General features: G+C 38.1%; 1 protein-coding gene across 1 annotated transcript in view; it reads right to left on the bottom strand.

Annotated features, from left to right (window-relative positions):
* Positions 1-24,919, bottom strand: part of LOC150104547 (Ig-like and fibronectin type-III domain-containing protein 1) — a 548,674-nt gene that overhangs the window by 145,829 nt on the left and 377,926 nt on the right. The window contains exons 19-20 of the mRNA XM_090395576.1: positions 17,530-18,096; positions 12,523-12,704 (exon numbers count right to left, since the gene is read on the bottom strand). Of these exons, the coding sequence (XP_090251702.1) occupies positions 12,523-12,704; positions 17,530-18,096 (749 nt within the window). The remainder of the gene's footprint in view (positions 1-12,522; positions 12,705-17,529; positions 18,097-24,919) is intronic.

Here is a 24,919-nt window from a genome sequence, read left to right as displayed (position 1 = left end):
ATAGGAGGATCCAGAAGAAATTTCTTAATTGTTTTTTCAGAATATCCATTTTGTTTAAAGAAAGTTGTTCAATTTCTTTTTGGAGTTCATCTGGTTCATTTAAAAGAGATCATGCTCTGTGTCCTAAGGTAGAAATAGTTCCAAGCTTTTGTGGTGGAAAGTGATGAGATTGACAGTGCAGATATCTGTTGGTATGAGTTGGTTTTCGGTATATGGAGATTTTAAATCTATCAGAGCATCATGTAAGAATTACATCCAGGAAAGGAAGGCAGTTATTTCATTCCAGTTTGGCAGTGAATTTTATATTAGGATGCTGGTTGTTAAGATGTTGAAGAAAATCCATGAGAGATGTGCGTCTGTGACTCAATATAATGAAAATGTCATCAACATAACTAGAACCTGCAAGCACGCATGCAACAAACAATAGCACGTTAGATAGAACGACTTGAAAAATACAATGTTTTTGTGTCAATTATGTATTGCATTTTTTGCCTGTAATTCTCAGTTTTTTGTAACTTCAATTTTTTATTACTGTGTTCTACCTTTAGTGGATACCTGAAGAAGGCTGAAGCTAGTTATATCATTATCATTCAAATTTAATATTTTATCTCGGTTTAAAGTCATTTAAAATTTATTCTTTAAAATGTATCATTACATTAGAATACACACACACACACGCATGCATGCACGCACACACACACACACACATGCACACACACACAGTAACTCTCATTATATGCACTTTCATTATCCATCTTTCCACATATAAGCGATCTCATTTTGGTACATAAGGACTATTGCTGCTTCCTATCCAAGATAGTTGAAACTTCTGCAAATGCACATCCAATTGCCATACTCACTGGCTCAGTGTCCACTTGTTGCAAGTTTTTCCACTTGGTTATGCTATAAATTAAACCAAGGCAACTGATGTGTAATCATTAGCCTCTATATATGAGCTGCCCAGTTAACATTACTATTAATACATGACACATCCAGGGAGTCCAAAGACTCATTGAAGGAGGGCACCTGCTCTACAACTCTATCTCCACCAATCAATCACCAACTAATGAACTACAACCACACTAACACCATCTACCGCCCACCACAACGACTAGTATTTTCACCGACAATCACGAACATCCATGCCCACGGCGGAATTCGAACCCCCCCAGCCTTTTGGCTGGAGACTGGATACGTTAACCACTCAGCCAACCAGGTCATTAGACACAAACTTTGTTTGCTTATATTTGGATAAAGGATTACACCAAGAATATAATTTCTTGGCATCTTTAATTTACAGTTTCCACTTGTTTCTCTATTGCCTTAGTGGTCTATGTGGTATTTTCTTTATCTGTAAATAACTTCTGCACCCTGGGTAGTGAAGATCTGGCTGTGGAAAAGCACCAGTAAGGAATCTGACTGAAGTCTTATGGAAGTTGAGTCTCTGAAAACTCTCGAATGAAAGTCATGTCTCAAGTGTTTAAGTTAAGACATGCCTCTCTTCAAAGAACATGACTCCATGACAAGGGGAAAAAATGAAGATCGAAAATGTCCTTAAATGCTAAAAAGAATATCTGTAATCCTAAGTTGAAACTACAAGCCAGGTTTGCATTGAAAGATTCTTGAAAAAGCAGCCTTTAACCTTCTATAATATGAGCCCTTCAACTTCAACAAGTAAGCTTAAGAAGATATGATTAAGATATGGTTGTGATGTATTAATCTTGAAAATAAAGAACTACTTTAATTGTTATTTGTTTTACACATGCATTATTTTATTTACCACTCTTCTGCTTTAATATTATTACTGCATAGGCACCTCCATGGAGTTCTAAGACTCATCGTGGAGACCCAAACCCAATGGGGACTGCCGTTAGAGGGACTTGGTCTGTAGTGTTTGTTGAGAGCTCCTGATAAGATAAGTGTTATTTTAAGTTATCACTGACAATTTTGCTTGAATATTACGTAGTTTTGTTTGCTTTTCGCATCTTAGTGTTTCTGTTTGTGTGTTTTTGGTGTTTCAATTATTAATTTGATAAAATACGATAGAAGCATGCACATGGCTCCAGTAAGAAGGAAAATGGCGGCTAGTAATAATGGTTCGCCATCTTTGTTCAATAACTGTAATATAAAGGAGATTATTCAATGTACTATCTGTGAATTATACGCTTTTGCAGAGAGTGGTTGGAGTATGGTTAGATGATGACAATGGAGTGAATGTGTGTAGAAAATGTAAGGAAAATGAGGAATTAAAGTGTATTTCAGGTCGTGAGTGTGATATTTTTGTCAGATTTCAGAATATAGAAAATAGTGATATGATAAGAAATTGTGAGGTTGTACCAGAGAACTGTGAGGGCGTGAATGTAGAAAGTGTGAATGAAGGTATTAATACAGAGCAAATTAATGGTTTAACAGATAATAAAAAAGATGAGATAGATGCAATGAGTGAGATTGCGTTGTTGAGCAGAGCAATATATAGAGAAAATCGGCAGCTAGAGCGTATGCACAAATTTCTACCGAGATTACCAGCCAATAATAAAAAGTATGATAGGAAAAATAAGAGTATGATTGTGAACGTAAAAAAAATGAAGGAGCGAGTGCTGTATGGAGATTCGTTAGTATGAGGTGTGATAGTAGAGAATTTAACAAAATCGTACCAACCTGGTGCGACAATTAAGGACGTGAGTCTATTAGAGAGCAAAAGCAAAGGGTGAAAGAAATGATAGTAGTGGCAGGTACGAATGATTTGAAAGGAGATAAAATGGAAATGATAGAGGACCTGAATGAATTGTTTGAGGTAGCAAAGGAAAAGAGCGAGAGAGTTAGGATGATTAGTCTTTTGCCACGGTATGGCAGTGAAGAGTTTAGAAGGAGGGCCATAATTGCAAACGGCTTTATGCGTGGGTTATGCAGGATAAGTGGTGTGGAATTTATGGACATGTGGAGTGAGTTCAATGGGCAAAAGGATCTATATAAGATGGATGGTTTGCATTTGAATGGATTCGGTGTAAGGAGACTTGAAAAAGTGTTGTTGAATGAAGTGGATGTGCAGAATCAGGGAAACTAGATTTATTAAGGGGAGGGGAGACCTTAGGGAGGCAGTTGAGTGTATGAATGAGTATAATATATCTGAGCGAATAAGGACAACAAATCAGAGTGGGATAGTTAATATAAGGCATCAAGGTGGGGTTGGGGCTAATGGGGGGTCTTAAATTCATGAACACTAATGCTAGGAGTATTAGGAACAAGAAGGAAGAATTTTTGGCCTTGGTTGGCACTTCCAGACCACAGGTTATTGGTATTAGTGAAATGGCAGACTGAAGATGATATAGCTAGTGGGATTGAATGTGATGGGTATAGTGTGTTCAGGAATGACAGGGAGAATAAAATGGGAGGAGGAGTATTGTTGATGATAGCTGATGAGCTGCAGCCAAGGAGAATAGAAGTTAAATTGTAGGATAGAGAAAAGAACACATTTAAGGCCATTTGGTGTGAGATTGAGGTTAGCAGAACAAAATATACAATTGGGTGCTGCTATAGACCAAGTGATGGAAAAGATGGTGGAGATAGTATACACAAGCAAATAGAAGAAATGAGTGGAAGGAGGATAATTATTATGGGAGATTTCAACTATGGTAGCATTGAATGGAGGGAGCATTGATTGGATAAAACCCAATTCCTTCCTCCCATGTCCATTTGAGGACATGGGAGGAAGGAATTGGGTTTTATGCAGTTATTAAGGGATAACTATCTGTGACAGTATGTAATGGAAAATACTAAGGGTCAGAGAATGCTTGACCTAGTAATTGCATCTGAGGATTTGGCTGTAACGAATATGACTACATTGCCACTAATTGGTGAGCGTGATCATAGGGTCTTGACATGAGAGGTTGCTAAAGGTGTGGAATTTACAATTATACAAAATGGGTACATGCGGAATTATCGGGCTGGTAAGTATGACAAGCTTAGGAGTTTGATTGGTTCAGTACCATGGCATGTAAAATTGCAAGGCTGGATATTGATATTGCATGGGAGGCGGTTAAGAAGTTTTTGCAGGAGGCAATGGCTGACTGTATAGGGGTTAAACGGATGAATAACACCATTAAGCTCGAGCTGAAAAAAAAAGAAACAACTGTGGAGAGAATTTAAGGAGAAAGGTGACCTGCAGGCACATGAACAGTATAAAGCCCAGGCCAGAAGGGTAACACGTGCGGTAAGAAAAGCAAAAGTAAATTATGAAAGAACATTAGCCATGCAGGCTAAAGAGAATCCCAAACAGTTTTTTTCGATATGTTGCAAGTAAAAGAAAAAATGTATACTGCAGATTGATTTTAAAGAATGCCGATGGTAGGGAGGTAACTGAATCAGTTGATATAGTAGAATTATGAGTGAGCACTTTGCAAGAGTATATCATTTTTGTGGTGACATTGCAGAAATGGAAGAACAAACAGCTTATACGGGAATTGTGGTGAATGAAGTGGAGGTAAATATTCAGTCTATTACAAAACCTCAATGTCAATTCATCTGTGGGATTGGATGGTATACCAGCTCGTGTCGTACAAGAAGCAGTTAAGGAATTGTCAGTACCTTTGACCATTTTGTTTATTTTGAGTCTCGGGTCTGAGTTAGTCCCAAGGGGGTGGAAAGAGGGGAAAATAGTTCCACTGCATAAAGGAGGTTCCAAGACTGCTGTTGAAAATTACTGGCCGATCAGCATATCAGGAATTGTTGTCAAGGTCTTGGAGAAAATAGTCAAGAGGAAAATACAAGATTGGATAGATGAAAATGGGATATTTTCATCTATCCAATCTCTGGGGGACAGCATGGTTTTGTGAAGGGTAGATCATGCCTCAGTAACTTGCTCACATTCTATAACACAGTGACGGCTGAACTGAATAAGGGTAACGGGTTTACAGTGATTCTACTGGACCTTGCTAAAGCCTTCGATAGGATACCACATGGAATTCTAATAAGTAAACTGCAGTATATGAGAATGGATATAGGGTTGGTGAGATGGATAGGAGGGTGGTTGATGGAGAGATATCAGAGAGTGGTTTTTATTCAGGAGTAGAGTCCATAAGATGGCCTGTGACTAACGGTGTGCCGCAGGTTTCTGTTCTTGGACCGCTACTGTTTAATTTGTTCATTAACGATATAGGAAAGGATCTGAGAAGAACTGTGCATCTGCGGATGATGCAAAGTTAGGTAGAGCAAAAACTGCAAAATTTTGCAGGATGATTTGGATAGTTTGGAGGACTGGGCTAAGGAGAATGGATGTCAATTTAATGTGGAAAAATGTAAGGTTTTGCATTTTGGGGTGAAAAGATTAGCAGCAGTATATCACATTGGTGGAACTGTACTCCAGGAGATTGATGAGGCCAGGGATTTGGGAGTGTTGGTGGATAGGGAGTTGAAGTTTAGGAGACACATTGCAAAAGTGGCAAAATCAGCTCATCAAATCGCTTGGTTGCTGAAAAACACTTTAATTAGAGACAAACAGGTCGTTGTTCCTCTGTATCGAGCCTTGATAAGACCCCATCTAGCTACTGTGCCAGATATGGGTGCCAGGGTTTCTTCTCAACTGGGAGGAGGTGGAGAGGATCCAGAGACAAGTGACCAAGATGATAGCAGGACTATGGAATGAACCATATGAGAACAGGTTGAAGATTTGTAGGCTGCAGAAATTGGTTGATAGGCATAAAAGGGGTGATATGATTGAGACATTCAAATTACTGAAGGGTTTCTATAAGATTAATTCAGAAGATATTTTTGAGAATAGGACTGGTAGCGGGAGGACTATGGGGTCATGGAAGCTTGGTAAAAGTGTGGTTAGCAAGGATGTTAGAGAAAGGTTTTTTACTTGGAGAGTGGTAAATAATTGGAATAAGCTGCCAGAGTCTGTTGTGGGTGCCATGACTGTAAATGAGTTCAAGGAGAAGTATGATAGATATGTTGTGAATGTTGAATAGTTGTTCTTGACATGATGTTAGGCCTCCCTCGATGAGTTTAAGGACTCCTTGGAGCTGCCCGTAATAATAATAATAATAATAGTACCTCTCTATCTCTAGTACTTCTCCTTGAAGCCATTAACAAAGCACTCACAACTGACTCAGGCAGCTCATTCAGTTCATTCACCACTCTCCAAGTGAAAAATCTAGTCCACACAACATTGCTAACCACGCTTTTACTCAACTTCCAGGGATGACCTCTTGTTCTATTCCAACTAGCCAAATGTAGAAACATTTCCTCTGCATCAAGCCTATAAAATCCTTTAAGTGACTTCAATGTTTCTATCATATCCTGCCTTTTTTATCTCCCAACTAACTTTTGCAATCCACAAACTGTCAATCAATACTGATAGGAAACATTGCATAGACCACTCACCATTTTGATCAATCATCTCCACCACTTCCTCATTCTCCAAGAAACTCAGGTGACCAGACCTGAGCACAGTAATCCAGATGTGGTCATATCAAGGCTTTATAAAGAGGAATGATAACTCCCTTATCTCTGTTTATTAGTGTTCTTCAATAACCAAGTATTGAAGAACTACAGTGATCTACTCCAGCCATTCCCTTTATCCAACTCAGTTGTCATCTTATTATAAAAGTTAATAAATTACTAAGGCATGACCTATCCTTCATAAAGACATGCTGCTACTCATAGAGTAGCATATTATTATCCACCCATTCCTGAGTTCTCTTTTTTGACAAACTTTTCCAGTACTTTTACCTGAAATACTGATCAGTCTATAATTTGCTACCATAGATTTAAATCTATGGAAATCCCAAAGAGTTTTTTTTGTTATGTGACAAGTAGAAGGAAGAATGACTATGGAAGGATAACTTGAATGAGTGCAGATGATAGAGAGATAACAAAGACAAACACTGTTGAGCTACTGAGTCATAATTTTGCAAAGGAATTATTTTACCCTCCTTCCTCTCTTGGGACTTTGTCAGATCTGAGACGTAAATTAAATAGATAGCCTAGTTAAAAGGCATTGCCAGTTCCCCTGCACATTGTTAAAATGTGAGTCAAAATCCCATCCAACTGCCACAGTTGTATTTGCATTCATATTCTGCAATATCCTAAGAACTTCTAATTCATAAACCTCTGTTTTCAGTCTCTGTCATAACAATATCTTCATTTGGATGATATACGCTTGCAAAATGATCACTCAGCAGCTCAACAATTGCATTTGCCTCTTGTTACCTCTCTACCATCTGCACTCATTAAAGTTATCCTTTCATAGTCATTTTTGCTCCTAATTACCACATAATGAAAAAACCCTTTGGGATTTCTGTTACCTGTTAAGCTAATTTCTTCTCATAACTGATTTTGTCTTCCTTACCGTGCTGGTCATTTTTCTCCTTATATACCCTCTACAACATTTTATTTTTTTGTAGCTCATGCTTAATGATACTACTCACCAGTTTAACTCCTATCCGATTTATCCTCCTTACCCTGGGTATACAGCATGATAGTGCTTCCTCCAGATATCCCTTGATTATCTCCATCTGCTCTGAACATCTTTCCCTTACATATCTTTATGCCATGGTACTACACCAAGCTGCCTCCTAATCGCATCATAATCACCTGCCTTATTGTTGTTGAAACTTAACTGAAATTTCCACATGTTGAGATCAGAAGAAAGAGACAAAAGGAAAAATCAGGAGAATAGTACTGAAGAGACAGAAGTGCTTGGCATTGGAAACAGTGGTAGTGTGTGAGAGAGGAAGAGAGAAAGGGAAATACAAGAGGAACAGGGGAAACAGAGGGAGGGGCTCGAATGCTAACAGGGAGTCATGGCATAGAGAGAGTGAATGTTGAAAGTAGCAGTGAATATGTGTATGGAGTATATTGCGATGTGGATGGAGAAGTTGAGACTGAGCAGATGTATGTGGTAAGTGGTGACAAAGGTGATTGGGCAGGTGTAGTGAGGAAATCTCAACCAACATATGGCTTGGGTAAGACTGGTTATAGACCTAAAAATGAACTGTTGTGTTTGTTTACAAATGCCAGAGGTATCAAGAATAAAGGGGATGAAATGGTTTCAGTGATTGAGTTTATTCGCCTCCAAATCATTGGAATAAGTGAAACATGGTTGAACGAAGATGCTATCATAACAGAAATAAAAATTATTATTATTATTATTATTATTTGCCACCTCCAGGGAGTCCAAAGACTCATCGAGGGAGGACATCCACTCTACAACTCTGCTTCCACCACTCACAATCCACCAACTGACCGTAACCACACCAACGCCATCTACCGCTGACCACCACCATTAGTATTTCCACAGACAATCACAAACATCCATGCCCACAGCAGGATTCGAACCCGCAGCCTCTTGACTGGAGAGCAGACATGCTAACCACTCGGCCAGCCAGGCTGGAATTGGAAGAGTACAGTATTTTTCGTGATGATAGAAAGGGGAAGAAGGCAGGGAGAGCACTGCTGATGATAGCAGGTGAATTAAGTCCGCATAACATAGATATGAAAAGGAGAAATAGTGGCAATGGTTTTGAGGCAGTGTGGCGTAACATGGAGGTTGAGAGGAAGACGTATTTAGTTGGATGTTGCTATAGGCCTGGGAATGTGGTGATGAAGAAATGTATAAACAACTTGGATTAGTGAACAACGGAAGGATAATTATTATGGGCGATTTTAATTATGGTGGTATAGATTGGAATGAAGAGATAGCATCTGGAAATAAAGAAAATGAATTTCTCGAGTTCTTGAGAGATAACTATCTCAGGCAGCATGTGAGGATCGAGAATTCTAGATCTCATCATTTCATCAGAAGATGTGATTGTAGGAGGGGGTTTCACATTTTCCTCCATTTGGTGAAAGTGATCGTGAGGTAATCACCTGTGTTGTAGCTAGTCATATGCAGACTTTTGTGAGGAAAGGATATATGTGGAATTATAAGGCTGGTTATTATGACAAGTTTAGAAGACAGCTTGGAGCTATAACGGGGAATGAGGAGTTGCATGGTGAGGAAATAAATGCTGCATGGGAAATGACAAAGAAATACATAACAGCATCGATGTGTAAATGTATTCCAAAGGCCAAAAGGCTGAATAAAGTAGGTGCAAAATGGATGAACAGGATGCTTAAGCATGACATTTGGAAAAAAAAAAAAAAGTCTGTTTAATAAAAGTCTTACAACAGCACGTTCCCAGGGAGTGGAAGGAGGGTAAAATTGTTCCACTGCATAAAGGTGGTGATAAGGTTGTGGCTTCAAATTATAGGCCGTTCTCTATATCTGGAGTTCTGGTGAAGGCCCTTCAGAGATTGATGAAATGGGTCGATAACAGCAGTATTCTCTGTGGTTATCAGCATCTGTTTGTTAAGGGGAGATCATATTTCACTAACTTACTTATGTACTATAACAAAGTGACAAATACCTTGGACAGGGGAGATGCATATACAGTGGTGTACTTGAATTTTGCAAAAGCTTTTGATAGACTGCTACATGACAAGCTGTTAAATAAATTGAAACAGATGGGACTGGATAAGAGACTTCTGAGTTAGATTAGTGACTGGCTGTCAGATAGGTATTAGAAAGTTGTATATGATGGTACAGTATCCCAAAAGAGGAAAGCCACTAGTGGTGTACCGCAGGGGTCAGTTTTGGGACGATGTTGTTCAATATGAATACTAATGATATTGGGATGGGTTTAACTAGTGATATATAGATGATGCAAAACTGGGGAGAGCAATGCAGTCAAGAAGATGTTATGGCCTTACAAGAAGACTTGAATGAGCAGGTAAGTGGAACTATCAGTTCGATGTTGCAAAGTGTTAAGCTTTGAGATTTGGTAAGCAATATGGGATACAAAGTATACAATTGGTGGGGAAACTTTAAAGAAAGTAGAGAAGATGAGAGACCTAGGAGTGATGGTGGACACAATGCACAAATTCAGGGGCCACATCACATAAGTTGTGAGGATGTTGCATCGGATAACAGCAATGATGCAGAGGATCCTGACATGCAGAAATAAAGAGGTGATGATGCCATTGCATAAGATCATGGTCAGGCCTCATATGGATTATTGGGCACAGATTTGGTCTGTGCAGAATAACCAAAGATGATCAGTGCACAAAGACCACTTGACCACCTTTGTGAATCTTCTCCGAACTCTTTCCAACATATCCTTCAGAGAAGATTCACAAAGGTGGTCAGTGGACTTGGAATGTGGAGTATGAGGACAGACTGAGTGAATGTAAGTTGCAAAGCCTAGTGAGTAGGAGGAAGAGGGAGGATATGATTGAGATATAGAAGCTAGTCAGGGGTTGTTATCAGGTTGGCATAAAAGAGATTTTTCATAGAATGGGAGAAGGGAGTACAACAAGAGGTCATATGGAAACTGTATAAGGAGGGTATTAGCAGAGGAGTGAAGAGCAGGTTTTTTGCATGGAGAGTTGGTGAGTGGAATGCCTTGTTCTGTGGAATGAAAGTTCTGTGTATAACTTTCCTCTCCAATGGCTACAGCGAACGCAGCATCAAAAAAATAATCAATTCCTTCCCCATTCCCCATCCCTCTCATCAACAAGATTTCAAAAATGCCATCACCATACCCTACATCCGTGGCACTTCGGAAAAAATAGCCAAGATACTAAAAAAGTATAACCTACACACAGCATATAAGCCCTACCACAAACTGGCTACCCTTATTCGTTCTACGAAAGATCAGCTCCCTCCTCTCTCTCTCTGCCTGGAGTTTACAAAGTACCCTGTTCCTGTAAGCTTGCGTACTTTGGACAGACAGGCAGATCAGCATCCATCTGCCTGGAGGAACACAAGTCATACATCGTTAAACACAACTATGGCCATTCAGGCTTGGCTGACCATATTTTGGACACCACCCACAGAATATCATGGAAGAAAACCACCATGCTCCACCACAGCAAATTCAAGAAAGAGAGACTTTTCTTAGAAGCAGCAGCAGCTCTCAGAAGCCAACTAAATCTTAACAAATATGGTTGCATTAAGCTTCCGAAGATTTGGGAAACAGTCATCACCAGAGGTCCCACCTTACATTCCAGGCCACCTACTACTGCCCTTAGAGGGCACTCCACCTAGATAGGACTTTAGTGTCACCCACGTGGTTGGGCTTAGTATTATAAGTTTTTGTGTGCATGTTACATTATTGTCTTTGTAATCCCCGTTGATGTCCTAGTGACTAGGACGAAATATAGGAAGTATTAAATTCTATTTTAATTCTTTTTGAGTGTTGTAAAAAATCCATTAAACCTCCAACATAATGTCCTCACAGCACTTAAGCCTCTACACAAGAACTCAAGTCTCCCAAACTAAATGAACTCCACTTAATACATAATCTTAAACCATGCAGCAGCTCATAGTCGGTTTTACACAGTTTATCATCTCACAACAATGTCCACAGAAACATCCAGCACCACTGTAATGTGCCCGTATAAACTTCACTAATTTTTTTTTGCCTTAAAATGTTAGTTTTCAAATTTGTTTAGTTTTTGTATGTTTTGTTTTTATTTTTCAAAATCTTTAGTTCATTTGATCATTTTCCTGTTTTACCAGTTTTATTTAGGCTTCTTATTCAAGATCTTTCTCTTACTGTATGTTCTCAATCTGTTTGGCTTGATTAAGAGATTGATTGAATAACTTATTTAAAACTTTATATTAATCATTTAACTTAGCCTCTGGTTGGAAAAACAAGGTAGTCCCATTACCTAATAAGCTTTGCTATTTTTGTTGTTGTTACTGTTATTATTTCTTGATGTTAAAAAGCAAGCACACATACTTGAGACTGTTGTAATTAGAGAAGAAATTTCATTTATGGCTACAGAAAATTTTTTCTAAGTTTCTTCTTTACTGTTATTATATGACATCTCCACCGAGTCCCAGGCCTCACTAAGGAAGGTTACCCCACACTCCCTGTAAATGTATTTTTGTTTGTTAACTGCAGTTGGTCACTTTGCTTGAAAAGACTTGCTTTTAAAATGAATCCTTTATGCAGATCCCATCCAAAGGTTGCAATCAATAGTGCATTAGTATCATAGGATTAAGATAATCCAAGTACCCTGCTCTACAAACCAAACATGAAACTTGTTTCAAACTCTGCAGGAGTCTTATAAGGGATGGCAGTCTCCAACTGGGTAATGTAAAGACTTTCACAAGCATCCATACCACCAAGGGATCAGAACCACAGCCTGTTTGTTGAAGAATGGGTATGCTATCCACATGGCCAGCAAGACATTATTAGCTGAATTCTTCAATTCATTGAACATGAATCTCATAAATTCATAACAGTCCTATTCATGATAATTGTTCCCTTCAGTGCTCTTTGAATGTTAACTAATGGCAGTTAACAGAAATTGCTATCTCTGTTCAAATATCTTTTTTTTCCACCTATAACATTAGGTATCATCATTATTGATACATGTCTTCCACCAACAGCAACTGATAAAAGCAACATTTAAATAAAACATGAATTAAAAAATGTAATTAAAAATAATTTAAAGTTATGTATTGTTCCAAACCTCCTTATCCTTAGAAAGTGAAATGTCAATGTTCTGGTTCCTTTTAATAGATTGAATATGTTCAGAGTCATGATACCACGTTACTCTAGGTTCTGGATGACCACTAACAATGCACTGTAATCGCACTGGACTTCCTTCTTCACCTCTTACCAATGATGAAACAGTAGATACAGTAGGTCTAACTGTAAAACAGATTGGTATATAAAGAATAAGTAATCCTAAGTACCAAAAATAAAATACACACACAAGAATTATTATTACTGTTAACAATAGGCTTTCAAAAAAAATCATTGAATTGTGCCTTAAATTATTCCATCTTTCCATGCTCACATTCTTTTAGGCAGTGAATTCAACTCACCTGCAATTCAATGCAAATAGCATGTTTCACTTCTTTCTCTGCCCACACACACTTGCTCACACTTTCTTATATAGTTTTGATGGATGCCCTCCTCTTCTATTCCTGCCTTCCTCCCTCATTCTATGAAAAATCTCTTCCGCATTACTGTTAACAGCTTAGCAACTCATATGTCTTAATCATATCCCTTCTCTTGCTGCTAGTCATGAGGCTCTTCAAATGGCATTTGCCTCAATCTCACATCACAGAGACCAGAAATCACCTTCTTAATCATCTTTAGATCCTATGCTATATATATCCTCATCTATGTAAAGTAAGCCATATGTTCTCTGGAATGAGGTATTCAATGGAACCATGACCTGGATTTTATGGAAATGTACTGTAGTAATATTGGACTTCAGTATGAAATGTTACTTCTTTGCTATAATCCCTTTGTCTGCACAATTTTAGCAAAAAAAACATTAAAAGTTCTTGTCCATCACCATTCCCAGACCTCTCATCTCCTCACCAATTGTAACTTTACATCTATTCCTTTCCTAAAATTTCAAAACCCTACACTTCGCAACATTGAACTGGTAGCGGCACTCATGTGATCCTATTGAGATGCTTTAGAAGGATATATCATCTGCTCTAATCCTCACAATTCTCCCCAATATTGCATTATCTGCACATCATCTCTAGTTAAAAACTTGTTTCTGTATCATTATCAGACAAGTTAAACAATAATGTTCCTCTTCTTACAACATGAGTACATTTTGAATTTACTATTGATATTCAAAATGTGAGCAAGAGGTGTATGGGGAATTGAGCAAACTTGATGTTAAAGCTGTTGTACTTGGTAATATATCACTAAGTATTCTGAAGGAATGTGCAAGGGAGTTGACATCTGCCTTGACATATTTTTTTAATATGCATCTTACAATGGGTTAAGTTCCAAAGGAGTGGAAGAAGGGCAAGACTGTGCTGCTTCGTAAGGGAGGTGATAGAACTCTAGCATCAAATTATAGGCCTATTTGTATGTCAGGCACTGTGGTTAAGTTGTTGGAGAAGCTGGTGAGAGCTAGGATCCACAATTGGGTTGACAACAATGGTATTATCTTTGATGGACAGCATGGATTTACTAAAGGAAGGTCGTGTTTTAGTAATCTACTTATTACAATATGGTGACTGCTTCTTTGGACAGAGGGGAGAGATACACAGTAATATACTTAGATTTTGAAAAGGCTTTTGATAGATCACCACATGATAAGTTGATAGTCAAACTAGAGTGGATGGGATTGGATATTAGATTAGTGCATTGGATCGGAGACTGTCTATCTGATAGGTATCAGCAAGTTGTATATGGGAGGGGGGAGCAATATCCTGGAAAAGGAAAGTTACTAGTCGTGTGCCTCAGGGGTCTGTTTTAGGGCCAGAATTTATGCACTGTGGGGATATATTGTTGGAGGTGGAGGAAATAAGGGATCTTGCGGTGATAATGAATAAGGATATGAAATTTTGGGGACGCATTGCCAAAATTGTGAGGACAACACAAAGCATTCTGTTAATGATGCAGAGGACTGACTTGTAGAAGTAAAAAGATTCTTGTTCTATTGTATAAGGCTTTGATTAGGCCACACACAATACTGTGCCCAAATTTGGTCACCTAGTTTTCAAAAGGATGAAGAGATGTTGGAAAGAGTCCAGAGGTAACTTACTAAGGTAATTTCTTTCAATGTTGGAGAGGTTTTACAGCAAAATGGCGGGAAATCAGGCGAGAACCAGAGGTCATCTCTGGAAGCTGTATAAGGAGGGTGTGAGCAGGGAATTGAGAAGCATTTGTTTTTGTGCATGCAGAGTTGTAAATGATTGGAATGCCTTGCCTGAGAGTGTGGTGTCTGCAGAGAATTTGAGTGTGTTTAAGGTGTGATATGATGAGCTGTGTGTATAACAAAAGGACTTCCTATATGAGTCTCACTTCATGGGATCTTGGGATAATAATAATAATAAATCAAAACTCACTTTCTTTCCTGCATACACTGGTCACATGCCTTCCTTCAGTCAGTCTATCCTTTACTGTCTACTGCAAGCCTACACATACCTGTCAATATATACATGCCAATTCTTATCACCACCCTTAACAAACTTGGAGTCAATTAACACCCTCAAAAAACTACTATAACAATTTGTTCTAATGAACTAGCCCTTAAACCAAGAATTACAAATTATTAGCATACATTTATAAATAGTGGCTATAGCAAAAATACCATCTATAAACTTCTTCGAGAAACTTCATCAAAAATTCATATAATATAGATTTCCTATATATTAAAGGGTTATCAGAAAAAATAAATAGAATTCTACACCATTACAATCTTAAATTACAATCTTAAGGCTACTTTTAAATCACATATAAAATTAAAAAATAAATTCAACTCCTCTAAGTATCCTCTCTCACCACTGGCCCATCCTGGAGTATACCATATACAATGCACCTGTAACTTACTATATGCTGGGAAAACTGGATACACAATTACTATCCATAAAAAAGAATGCAAACGACACATTAAATTTAACAATTTTGGTGAAGCAGGCCTCTCAGATCATGCTTTTAATATCCTACACCAAATTGAATGGAAAAGTACCTGTTGTTTACATCATAAAAACATCCTGAATGCAAATTCAAAGACGCCTGTAAAATTTTGATCAACCATCCTAATCATAATGGTGGCATTAAAATCCCAAGAATTTGGATGCACACATTCAGCCCACTTAAGTTCGTCAAGTTTTCCAGCAAACCCTCACTGTAAGACTCAAAGCAATAATTTCAGCTCTTATTGACCACTATCCATATTGTTTTGTTCTAATTTATGTGAGAGCATGTTGCTCTCTAGCTTAATATATCTCTTAACAATAATAATAATAACAGTACTCTAGCTTTATAGTAATGTTTTTTTATTTTTAAACTAGAGGTCAGGCCAGCAGTTTTAACGGTTGGTCAAATTACTGCGACTTTAGCATACCATGCAGCTCGTTTCTTTGTGTGTGTGTGTATATATATATATATATATATATATATAGACTATAACCGAGACTAGAATAACAATTAAATTTATTCAAAACGCAACATGTTTCATCGGATTGTCCGACTTCTTCAGGCGTGGGAACATAGAAAGCAAGTAAACACTATAAGAAACATCGTATCACTATAAAACGACTATTACAAAATCAGTTAGCTTTGAACTGTAGCTACAGTCCATGTTGAAGTTCTATTGTTAAGTAGCTGCATGCGTCTGATTTCAAGCGTGTGCCAATATCGGATAGCAGAGCTGAAAGAGTCCGGTAGATTATAGCTGAGGTTATTATTTATGTGATGAGGGTCCATAACAATTTCCTTAGACTTGACTATGCGTCGTTCCACCTCGTCACGGCATATATGAAGGTTTGAGGTTGTTGTCCAGTTTATCTCATGTTGACGGCCTTCATCATTTGTGCTTACTGAAAACAGTACATGGCTTGACAGGGCACTTGCTCTAGTTCTTTTGTAGGCAATGTCTCTCTGATGTTCTTCTAGACGTAGGAGGACGGATTTTTCAGTTTGGCCATAGTATTGCTTCCCGCAGTCACACATGATTTTGTACACTCCTGGGAATTGTAGATGGTTGTGAGCTTGTTTGTATTTGCTTAAAATCGATCTTAGTTTAGGAAGTGTAGAGAAACAGGTTTTTATGTTGAACTTTCTTAAAAATTCTTCTTAGTTTCGGGGAGAGCGAGCTGATATATGGTAAGGAGATATAACCTTTTGGATTGTCTTGTGTTTCTGAGTTGTTTTGATGGCGGTGGTATAGATGCTTATTAATAGTTTTCGACGAGTAGCCATTGCTTGTGAAGGTTCTTTGCAGATGTTGTAGTTCATTTTTTAGATCTTCATCATTTGACAGTATAGATCTAGGCACGATGTGCTAGGGTTGAAATGATACCCACTTTCTGTGCAGGATAGTGATGTGAGGATGCATGCAGGTATCTATCTATCTGTGTGTGTAGATTTTCTAAAGATTGATATTTTAATAGAATCAGATGACTTAGTAAGTCTTACGTCCAGGAAGGGAAGAGATCCATTTTCTTCAACCTCCATTGTTAATTTAATATCTTGGTGGAAGTTGTTTAAATGATTTAAAAAAGACTGAAGGTTATCGGTGCCATGGTCCCAGATAAGAAATATGTCATCTACAAATCTTAGCCAAATTTTTGGTTTAAAAGTAGCTGAGGAGATTACCTTTTGTTAGAAATCTTCAAAAAAGATGTTAGCTAATATAGGAGACAGGGGGCTTCCCATTGCCAATCCTTTATTTTGTTTGTAGATTTATTTCTCATATTGAAAGTAACCGGAGTGAACGCAATGTGATAGCATGGAAAACATCTTTTTTGAAATTTTGTTCTTTAAAATATCGAGAACCTCTTGAATTGAATTGAAAAGGCAATCTCCTCAGCTACTCTTAAACCAAAAATTTGGCTAAGATTTGTTTAATAATTAATGGATTTATTTTAAAACAGAGTTTTAAAGTTGTATGCCCTGTACAGCCAAATCTCCCAATTAGTTACTATGGGTTCATGGAAGTCACATAATAATAACCACTTTTCAGTTATTCCACATTGAAATAAAAAATACTTACAGCTAACATTGATATCCAATGAACTATGTACTCCACTACCATAGCCATTTTCTCCAAAGCAAGCAACATTAGTAACATTCCTTTGAATAAATGGTATAGTGTAAGCAACATGCCTCTGATTCTTTTGGACACGAAGTATACCATTCACATAGACAGATACAGTTGGGATGGGTATTCCTAGTCCTATACATAACACAGTTATGTTGGATTTCTCAATGATAGGTCCAGCAGGTATGATGACTGGGAAATTTACCATTGCTGAAATAGCAGGATCAGTCCAGGCTAACACAATTTCTGAGAGCTCACTTTCTTCTCTTCCAGTTCTTGCTTTGACAGCTATTGCATACTCTAAGTTTAAAGTCAAATTCTGAATTACAACTGAAGTGAATGTAGTAGCAACTTTTGTTGGGGAAAGATCCACAGTGGAAGTGAAGTTAGCAGGCTGATAATACACAAGATAACTGAGAAATGCATTGACTGGTACATGAACTGGAGGCTGCCATCTTAATGTAATTGAATCCACAGTCTGATACTGGACTTCCAATGAATGCGGAGGACTTAGCTTACCTTACAGAGAAAAAAATTTTAATTAAAATTAAAAATACATCACAGCAGATTAGAGATTTGAGCAAATAGATATTTATGAAGAAGTAATATTATTACAATAATAAATTTAGTTTAATCCTTTATCCAAGTGTGTGCAAACAAATTTTGTGCCTGAAAGTATCTTCAGGACTGGGGTAAAGTGGTACAACACCAGGCAACTCCTTGAAAAGGTGGAGCAAGCTACCAACATTCCTATCTCAGTATCTCCCATAATGCAAAACACATCTCCTTGCAGATATGTATAATGTTATGCATTAAGGGAGGGGCCACTACCCAGACTAGTTTCAACCTTTATTCAGTGGGAGCCAGGCCCAAGTGGAGATACCAGGAAGAAGCATTAGCAAGGTCATCTCCTACTATAGGAGCTGCCAAATGGTGTGCCACCTTTTTATTAAATTACTCTGGATTTAGAGAAAGATGTTGAAAGTTTATTTTTCACTTGGTCAGACTATAATAAATTTAGTTTAATCCTTTATCCAAGTGTGTGCAAACAAGGTTTGCGCCTGAAAGTATCTTCAGGACTTGGGTAAAGTGGTACAACAATGGGCAACTCCTTGCAAAGGTGAAGCAAGCTACCAACAATCCTATCTCAGTATCTCCCATAATGCAAAACACATCTCCTAGTCTGGGTAGTGGCCCTTTCCTTAATGCATAACATTATACATATCCGCAAGGAGATGTGTTTTGAATTATGGGAGATACTGAGATAGGCGTGTTGGTAGCTTGCTCCACCTTTGCAAGGAGTTGCCCATTGTTGTACCACTTTATCCAAGTCCTGAAGATACTTTCAGTTGCAAACTTTGTTTGCACACACTTGGATAAAGGAGTAAACTAAATTTATTATAGTCTGACCAAGTGAAAACTAAACTTTCAAGTAATATTACAGTTTGCTGAGACAACAGATTAGACATATGAGCAAATAGATATTTATGAATAAGTAATATTACAGTTTGCTGAGACATAACTACAATGAGTTTGTTCTATATTGTCACACACACACACACACACAGAGAGAGAGAGAGAGAGAGAGAGAGAGACTCTTTATTATAAATTCTATGAAGTATTTACAAATTTGCCATCCAAAGTCAACTAAGTGGGTAGCATACCAGCTCTCTTATCAAAGTTGTTCAGACAACAATGGGCAGTCCTTTCTCATCAACCTTAGCTGATTATTTCATGGAGCAGAAAAAGAACACTGAAAATATATTTCCTCAGCTTCATATATGGTTACATTTTGTTGACAATATATTTGCAATCTGGTCCCACACTGAATCAGAATTACTTCAGTTCCTAGAGAAAATAAACTGCTTGTACTCCCATATCAAGTTAACTATTGAATGTGAATCCAATAATCAGCTACCCTTTTTTTTGGATACAGTAATAATTCGTAATCCCACAGTTAATGTTGAATTTTGAGTTTATCAGAAGCCAATCTTTAAGTGGCAGATTCATTCACTCATCCTCCCACCAACATTCATCACAAAAAATGGGTATTATTGAGAGTCTTGTACACAGAGCTCATATGATCTGCTCTTCTTATCCCCTTTTCGTTAGATGAACTAAATAAAATTAAAAGCAATCTGATATGCAATGGATACCACAAAACTACTATTCAAAACATTATTGATAATTATCATCCTTCTACAAGACCACAATCTGATGTGAAAAGGATATCAATACTCTACCTTAAGGAATCTCAGAACAAATAGCAAGGAAATAGTAAATTCAATCTATATGTTTCCTTCAAACCATCTTGGAAACTGTCTTCCTTCCTGCCATCAACAAAGTATGTTGGAAGTTTTTTAATTTGATTATACTATAAATTAAAGATACCAAGAAATTATATACTTGGTTTAATCCTTTATCCAAGTGTAAGGAAACAAATTTTGCATCTGAAGTATTTTCAGGACTGAGGCAACTCATATATAGAAGCTAAAGATTTCACATCACTTGCCTTAGTATATCCCATAATGCAAAGCACATATTATTATTATTATTCAGGCCTCCATGGAGTCAAACGACTCATCGTGGGAGGTCCTTCCTAAGAACATAAAGTCTGTCAAGACTCATCAAGGGGAGGTCCCCCCTAAGAAACACAAATTCTATCATACCACTCCTTAAATTCATTGACCGTTCTCGCTCTCACCACTCCATCAGGCAATGCATTCCATGGTTCAACCACCCTCCACGCAAAGAAACCACTCCTCACCCTCTTGCTCACAGTTTCCTTTCGTAACTTCCAGGGATGGCCTCTTGTCATCACTCCTTCCCGCTGTTCAACCAAGCGAAAGAACTCCCCAGTGTCAACCCTGTAACTACCTCTCAACAGTTTAAAAGTCTCAATCATATCACCTCTCCTTCTTCTATCCATCAAACTCTGCAGTCCACATTCCCTCAGCCGATCCTTATAACTATCCTTGTACAGTCCTGAAACCATCTTTGTCATCTGTCTTTGTATCCTTTCCACAGTTAATTTATCCCCTTCAAATCCTGGAGACCAAATCTGAGAACAATAGTCCAAGTGTAGTCTGATCAGAGACTTATACAATGGAATGATCACCCTCTTATATCTGCAGGTCAGTGTCCTTCTCATAATTGCAGCAATCTTCTGTGTTACCTTCACCACCTTTGCAATATGTTCCCTAAACTTCAGGTTTCTATCAATCATCAACCCCAGATCTCTTGTCTCCCCTACTTCCTCCAGTATAACTCCTCCCATAGAGTATGCAGCATCCCATCGATGTTTCCCAAACCTCAAGACCTTACATTTTGCTGCATTAAACTGACACCCCCATTCATTTGCCCATCTATCTAGCTTATTTAAATCCTCTTACAGGGCTACCACATCTGCACTATTACTAATAATCCTTCCCAGCTTCGCATCATTCGCAAACAACTGAATATCCCCTTGCAATCCACCGGCAATGTCATTGATATAAAGGTTAAACAATATAGGTCCTAGTACATAGCCCTGTGGGACCCCACTTGTAACCCTCTGCCTCTTTGAAACTGCTCCACCATACACAACTCTCTGATACCTATCAGACAGCCAATCCTGAATCAAGTTGACCAATCTGACATCCAGATCCATGTGCTGCAACTTAAATATCAGCTTATCATGTGGCAACCTGTCAAATGCCTTCGCTAAGTCTAAGAAAATTGCAGTATATGCCTTTCCCTCATCTAATGTTCTTGTAACTTTATTATAAAAGGCTAGCATATTGCTAAAACAAGAGCACCCTTTCACAAATCCATGTTGACTCTCACAGATAACATTACCCTCATCTGCCCAATGCTGTATACGGTCCCTCACTACTTTCTCCAAGATCTTAACTACTGACGACACACAGACTGGTCTATAATTAGACACTTCCAGTCTGTTACCACCCTTATGCAATGGCACTATCTTACCTTCCTTCCATTCCCTCTGCCGAAGCCAGACTGTCATTGAAAAGATAGGTTTGTCAGTTCCCTAGCACATTCTCTCAAAACTCGTGGTGAAATACCATACAGTCTCAAAGCTTTACTGACATCCAGAGTACTCAGTATCTGAAACACACTCTCCTCCTGTACCTCTAAACCTCGAACCAGCCCTATCACTATAGCATTAAAACCGACTCCTCTAGGATGAAATACCCCAATAAAGTGTTCATTGAACAATTCCACTATGTCCTCTGCATTAGTCACTCTATTCCCATTTTTATCCCACAATATTATTCTTCCACAGTCATTTCTCCTCCTACTGGCCACATAGCTAAAAAATTACCTAGGATTTTCTTTGGGCCTTAGGGCCAATCTCCTCTCATATTCCAGTTTCATCTTCCTTACCATTCTAGTCACTCTTCTGGCCTGTGTCTTATACTCTTCATGCATCTTCTCTTCACCTGTCTCCTTATATCTCTGCCAAATCCTCTTTTTAGCATGCAATCCCTGTTTAATATTGTTTGTCATCCACTTTACTCCAAATTGTGTCCTCTTGTTCACTCGTGGTATACAACTTACCATTGCTCCTAACAAATATTCTTTCACAATTTCCCATGCACTAATGATATCTCGGCCTTCCAATTCCTCCCTCCATGAAATTTCCCGAAGTTGACATCTAAGACTATTATAATCACCTGTATTATAATTCCACATAAGTTTCCGTCTCTTTGATACTCCTGCATGTCTATTCATTTTCCAAGTCAAAACCATATGGTCACTCTCTCCAACTGGTGGGAGAGATGTCATCTCAGTTATTATCAACTCTTCTGATGCTATAACCAAATCCAAAACTCTTGAACCTCTTGTTCCCTCTGTTACATGTTGCCTAAGACATTTGTCCCTCAAGAATTCTAGAAATTCCATTCCCCTATTGCTACATGCATCTTCCTCTCTCCAATTTATACTACTGTAGTTAAAATCTCCCATAACAATCATTCTTCTTGCACTTGCCAAACTTAGCTGTCTAAACATCTCCTGGTCCCTATCCTCTGTGCTCCTGGGTCTGTAGCAACACCCCACTAAATATCCTGTCTTGCCTACCTCTACCTCACACCATATGCTCTCAAAATCATTTGTCTCACTTCTTAGAGTGAGACAAATCTTAGAGGACATAGGTCATCACTTATCATAAGGAGTACCCCACCACCACACTTTCCCCTCCTATCCTGACGAAAAATGCTATACCCAGCAACTTCTATTCCTGTTATTATATCCCCTTCTGTCAACCACGTCTCAGTGATCTCAATAATATTTGGGATCACTGAGACCACACTGAGATCACTGACATTATACATATCCTTACAGGTATGTATAATGCTATGTGCATTATGGGAAGTGTCACTACCCAGACCAGTTTAAGACTTTTATTGAGGTGAAAAAGTAAAGGGTTGCTCATCATAGGCTTAAAGTAGTTAGTATAGGGGTGCAAGACAGCCTGATAGTATTAGGAGAAAAAAAAGACAGCATGATAGATAGAGAAAAGGCCTCAGCTCTTTTTATCATCATATAGCCAAAGGCTATAAGTTTTCCTTTTTCACTAATCTCATATAGATGAACAACCAAAAGACCAACTGAAACTAAAGTGCAAAGATGACTGATACCCAGGTGGTTAACCCCATCTGGGTTAACTGCCTTGAGTTGGCCTTCTCTGCCTGGAATTGAATTCCAGTTATCCCTGCAATTGACTATAACACCACATTGAATTAAGAGGATGAAACTGTTTAAAAAACCTCTCATAGCAAGAACAGACAGAATTTTATCTCTCCCTGGTGAATATTGCATAATGTGGGTGGTCTACACCATCTAGTGATAAATTTTATTTCTGATTTGGTATGTAGGCAAGCGTAGCGACGGTGTGCAAGAAGAGCTCCGGATTCAGATAAGTTATTCTTGAAATAACTAACTGTATATGAGTGATTGTTTGAGTAAGAGATGCTATAAAAGTTGTGTGCTAGTAGTATTATTAGTGCGCGAGATATTTTGCCTAAACTTAATTACAAATTCGTTGTTATTAGACCTTAGAGTAGTAACTGGCAGAGGAAAATGGCGGCAGCTTTGTCATTGCATGATTTTAACTTAGACTTCAGTCGTTTCATGAAGTGAGAGGTGTGCTACATGTATTCTTTTGATTACATGGATGATTTGTGGACATTTAGGGCAGATAGAAGGAGGGTGTGTGTGTGTGTGTGTGTGTGGGTGGGTGTAAAGTGTGAGCTAAACGAGGATTTGATGAGTGCTAATATGAATTTGATGACAGAAGGTGTTAGTAGCAAGAATGTCACGGGGAGAATGAGTGCTCATTCGAAAGAGAAGGATGGTGTGAAAGAAAGGCAAAAGATTGTTAAAAAATCATTGAAAAAGAAAATGAGTGATTTGAAAACTGTAATGGATGGTAAAAAGGAAGAAAGCAGGGTGAATGTGGCAGAAGGCAGCGAAATTGAGAGAACAAAAGAAACTGGAAATTGTCTGAAGGAAGGATATATAGCGTATGGCAATGAGCAAAAAGGAGTAAAATATAGAGAAGATGATTGTAATGGTTGGGACAAATTAGCTGAGAGGTAGTATGAATCATGCAGTGTGAGATTTGAGGTTGATGTTAGGCATACTGCAGCAGAAATGTGTCCAGGAAAGAATAGTAGGTGTGTTGCTCCAGTATGATAATGTGGAGTGGAGGAGAAAAGCTGTAATAATGAATGAGATGATAGCGAGAATGTATGGGAAGAGGTCTGGAATATGTGGATGCAAGGAGTACATTTGAAGTTAGAAGAACACCGTATGCAAGAGATGGATTATGTTTGAAAGCAGAAGGATGCACGTATCTGGAGAGACTGTTATTTTCTGGGCAAGTGAGTGTACAAGGAAAGGAAACTACAATTGCATGGGTGGAACATAGCAGGAATTTCTTTTTGTGATAATAATGCTTGAGAAATGAGAGAATATACACTATATTGCCAGGTGATGTATGAGGGCAGTTATACTGTCTATAAGAATACTGGCAATGTACAAGTTTTTCTGTATATAAATACTAGGAGCATTAGGAATAAAATGAATGAGTTTGTGGCATTGAATGAGTCACTCTCCAAAGGGTTGTTGGTATCAGTGAAACTAGTTAATTGAGGAGGATGCTTTAACAGGGATAGAAATCAAAGAGTATAGCATATTTTGGCTGGACAGTGAAAGAGATAATTTTCAATGGAGTGTTACTCATAAGAAATAATTTTGGTAGAAATAACACTAATGGCTTTGAGAGTATATGGTGTGGGATAGATGTTTATAAGAAAAGATATTCAGTGTGATGTTA

This window comes from Typopeltis vanoorti, chromosome 7 (genome assembly GCF_054136105.1).
Source record: "Typopeltis vanoorti isolate ZY-2024b chromosome 7, IOZ_Tvanoo_1.0, whole genome shotgun sequence".
Taxonomy (NCBI): Eukaryota; Metazoa; Arthropoda; class Arachnida; order Uropygi; family Thelyphonidae; genus Typopeltis; species Typopeltis vanoorti.
This window is presented reverse-complemented; position numbering and strand designations above follow the sequence as displayed.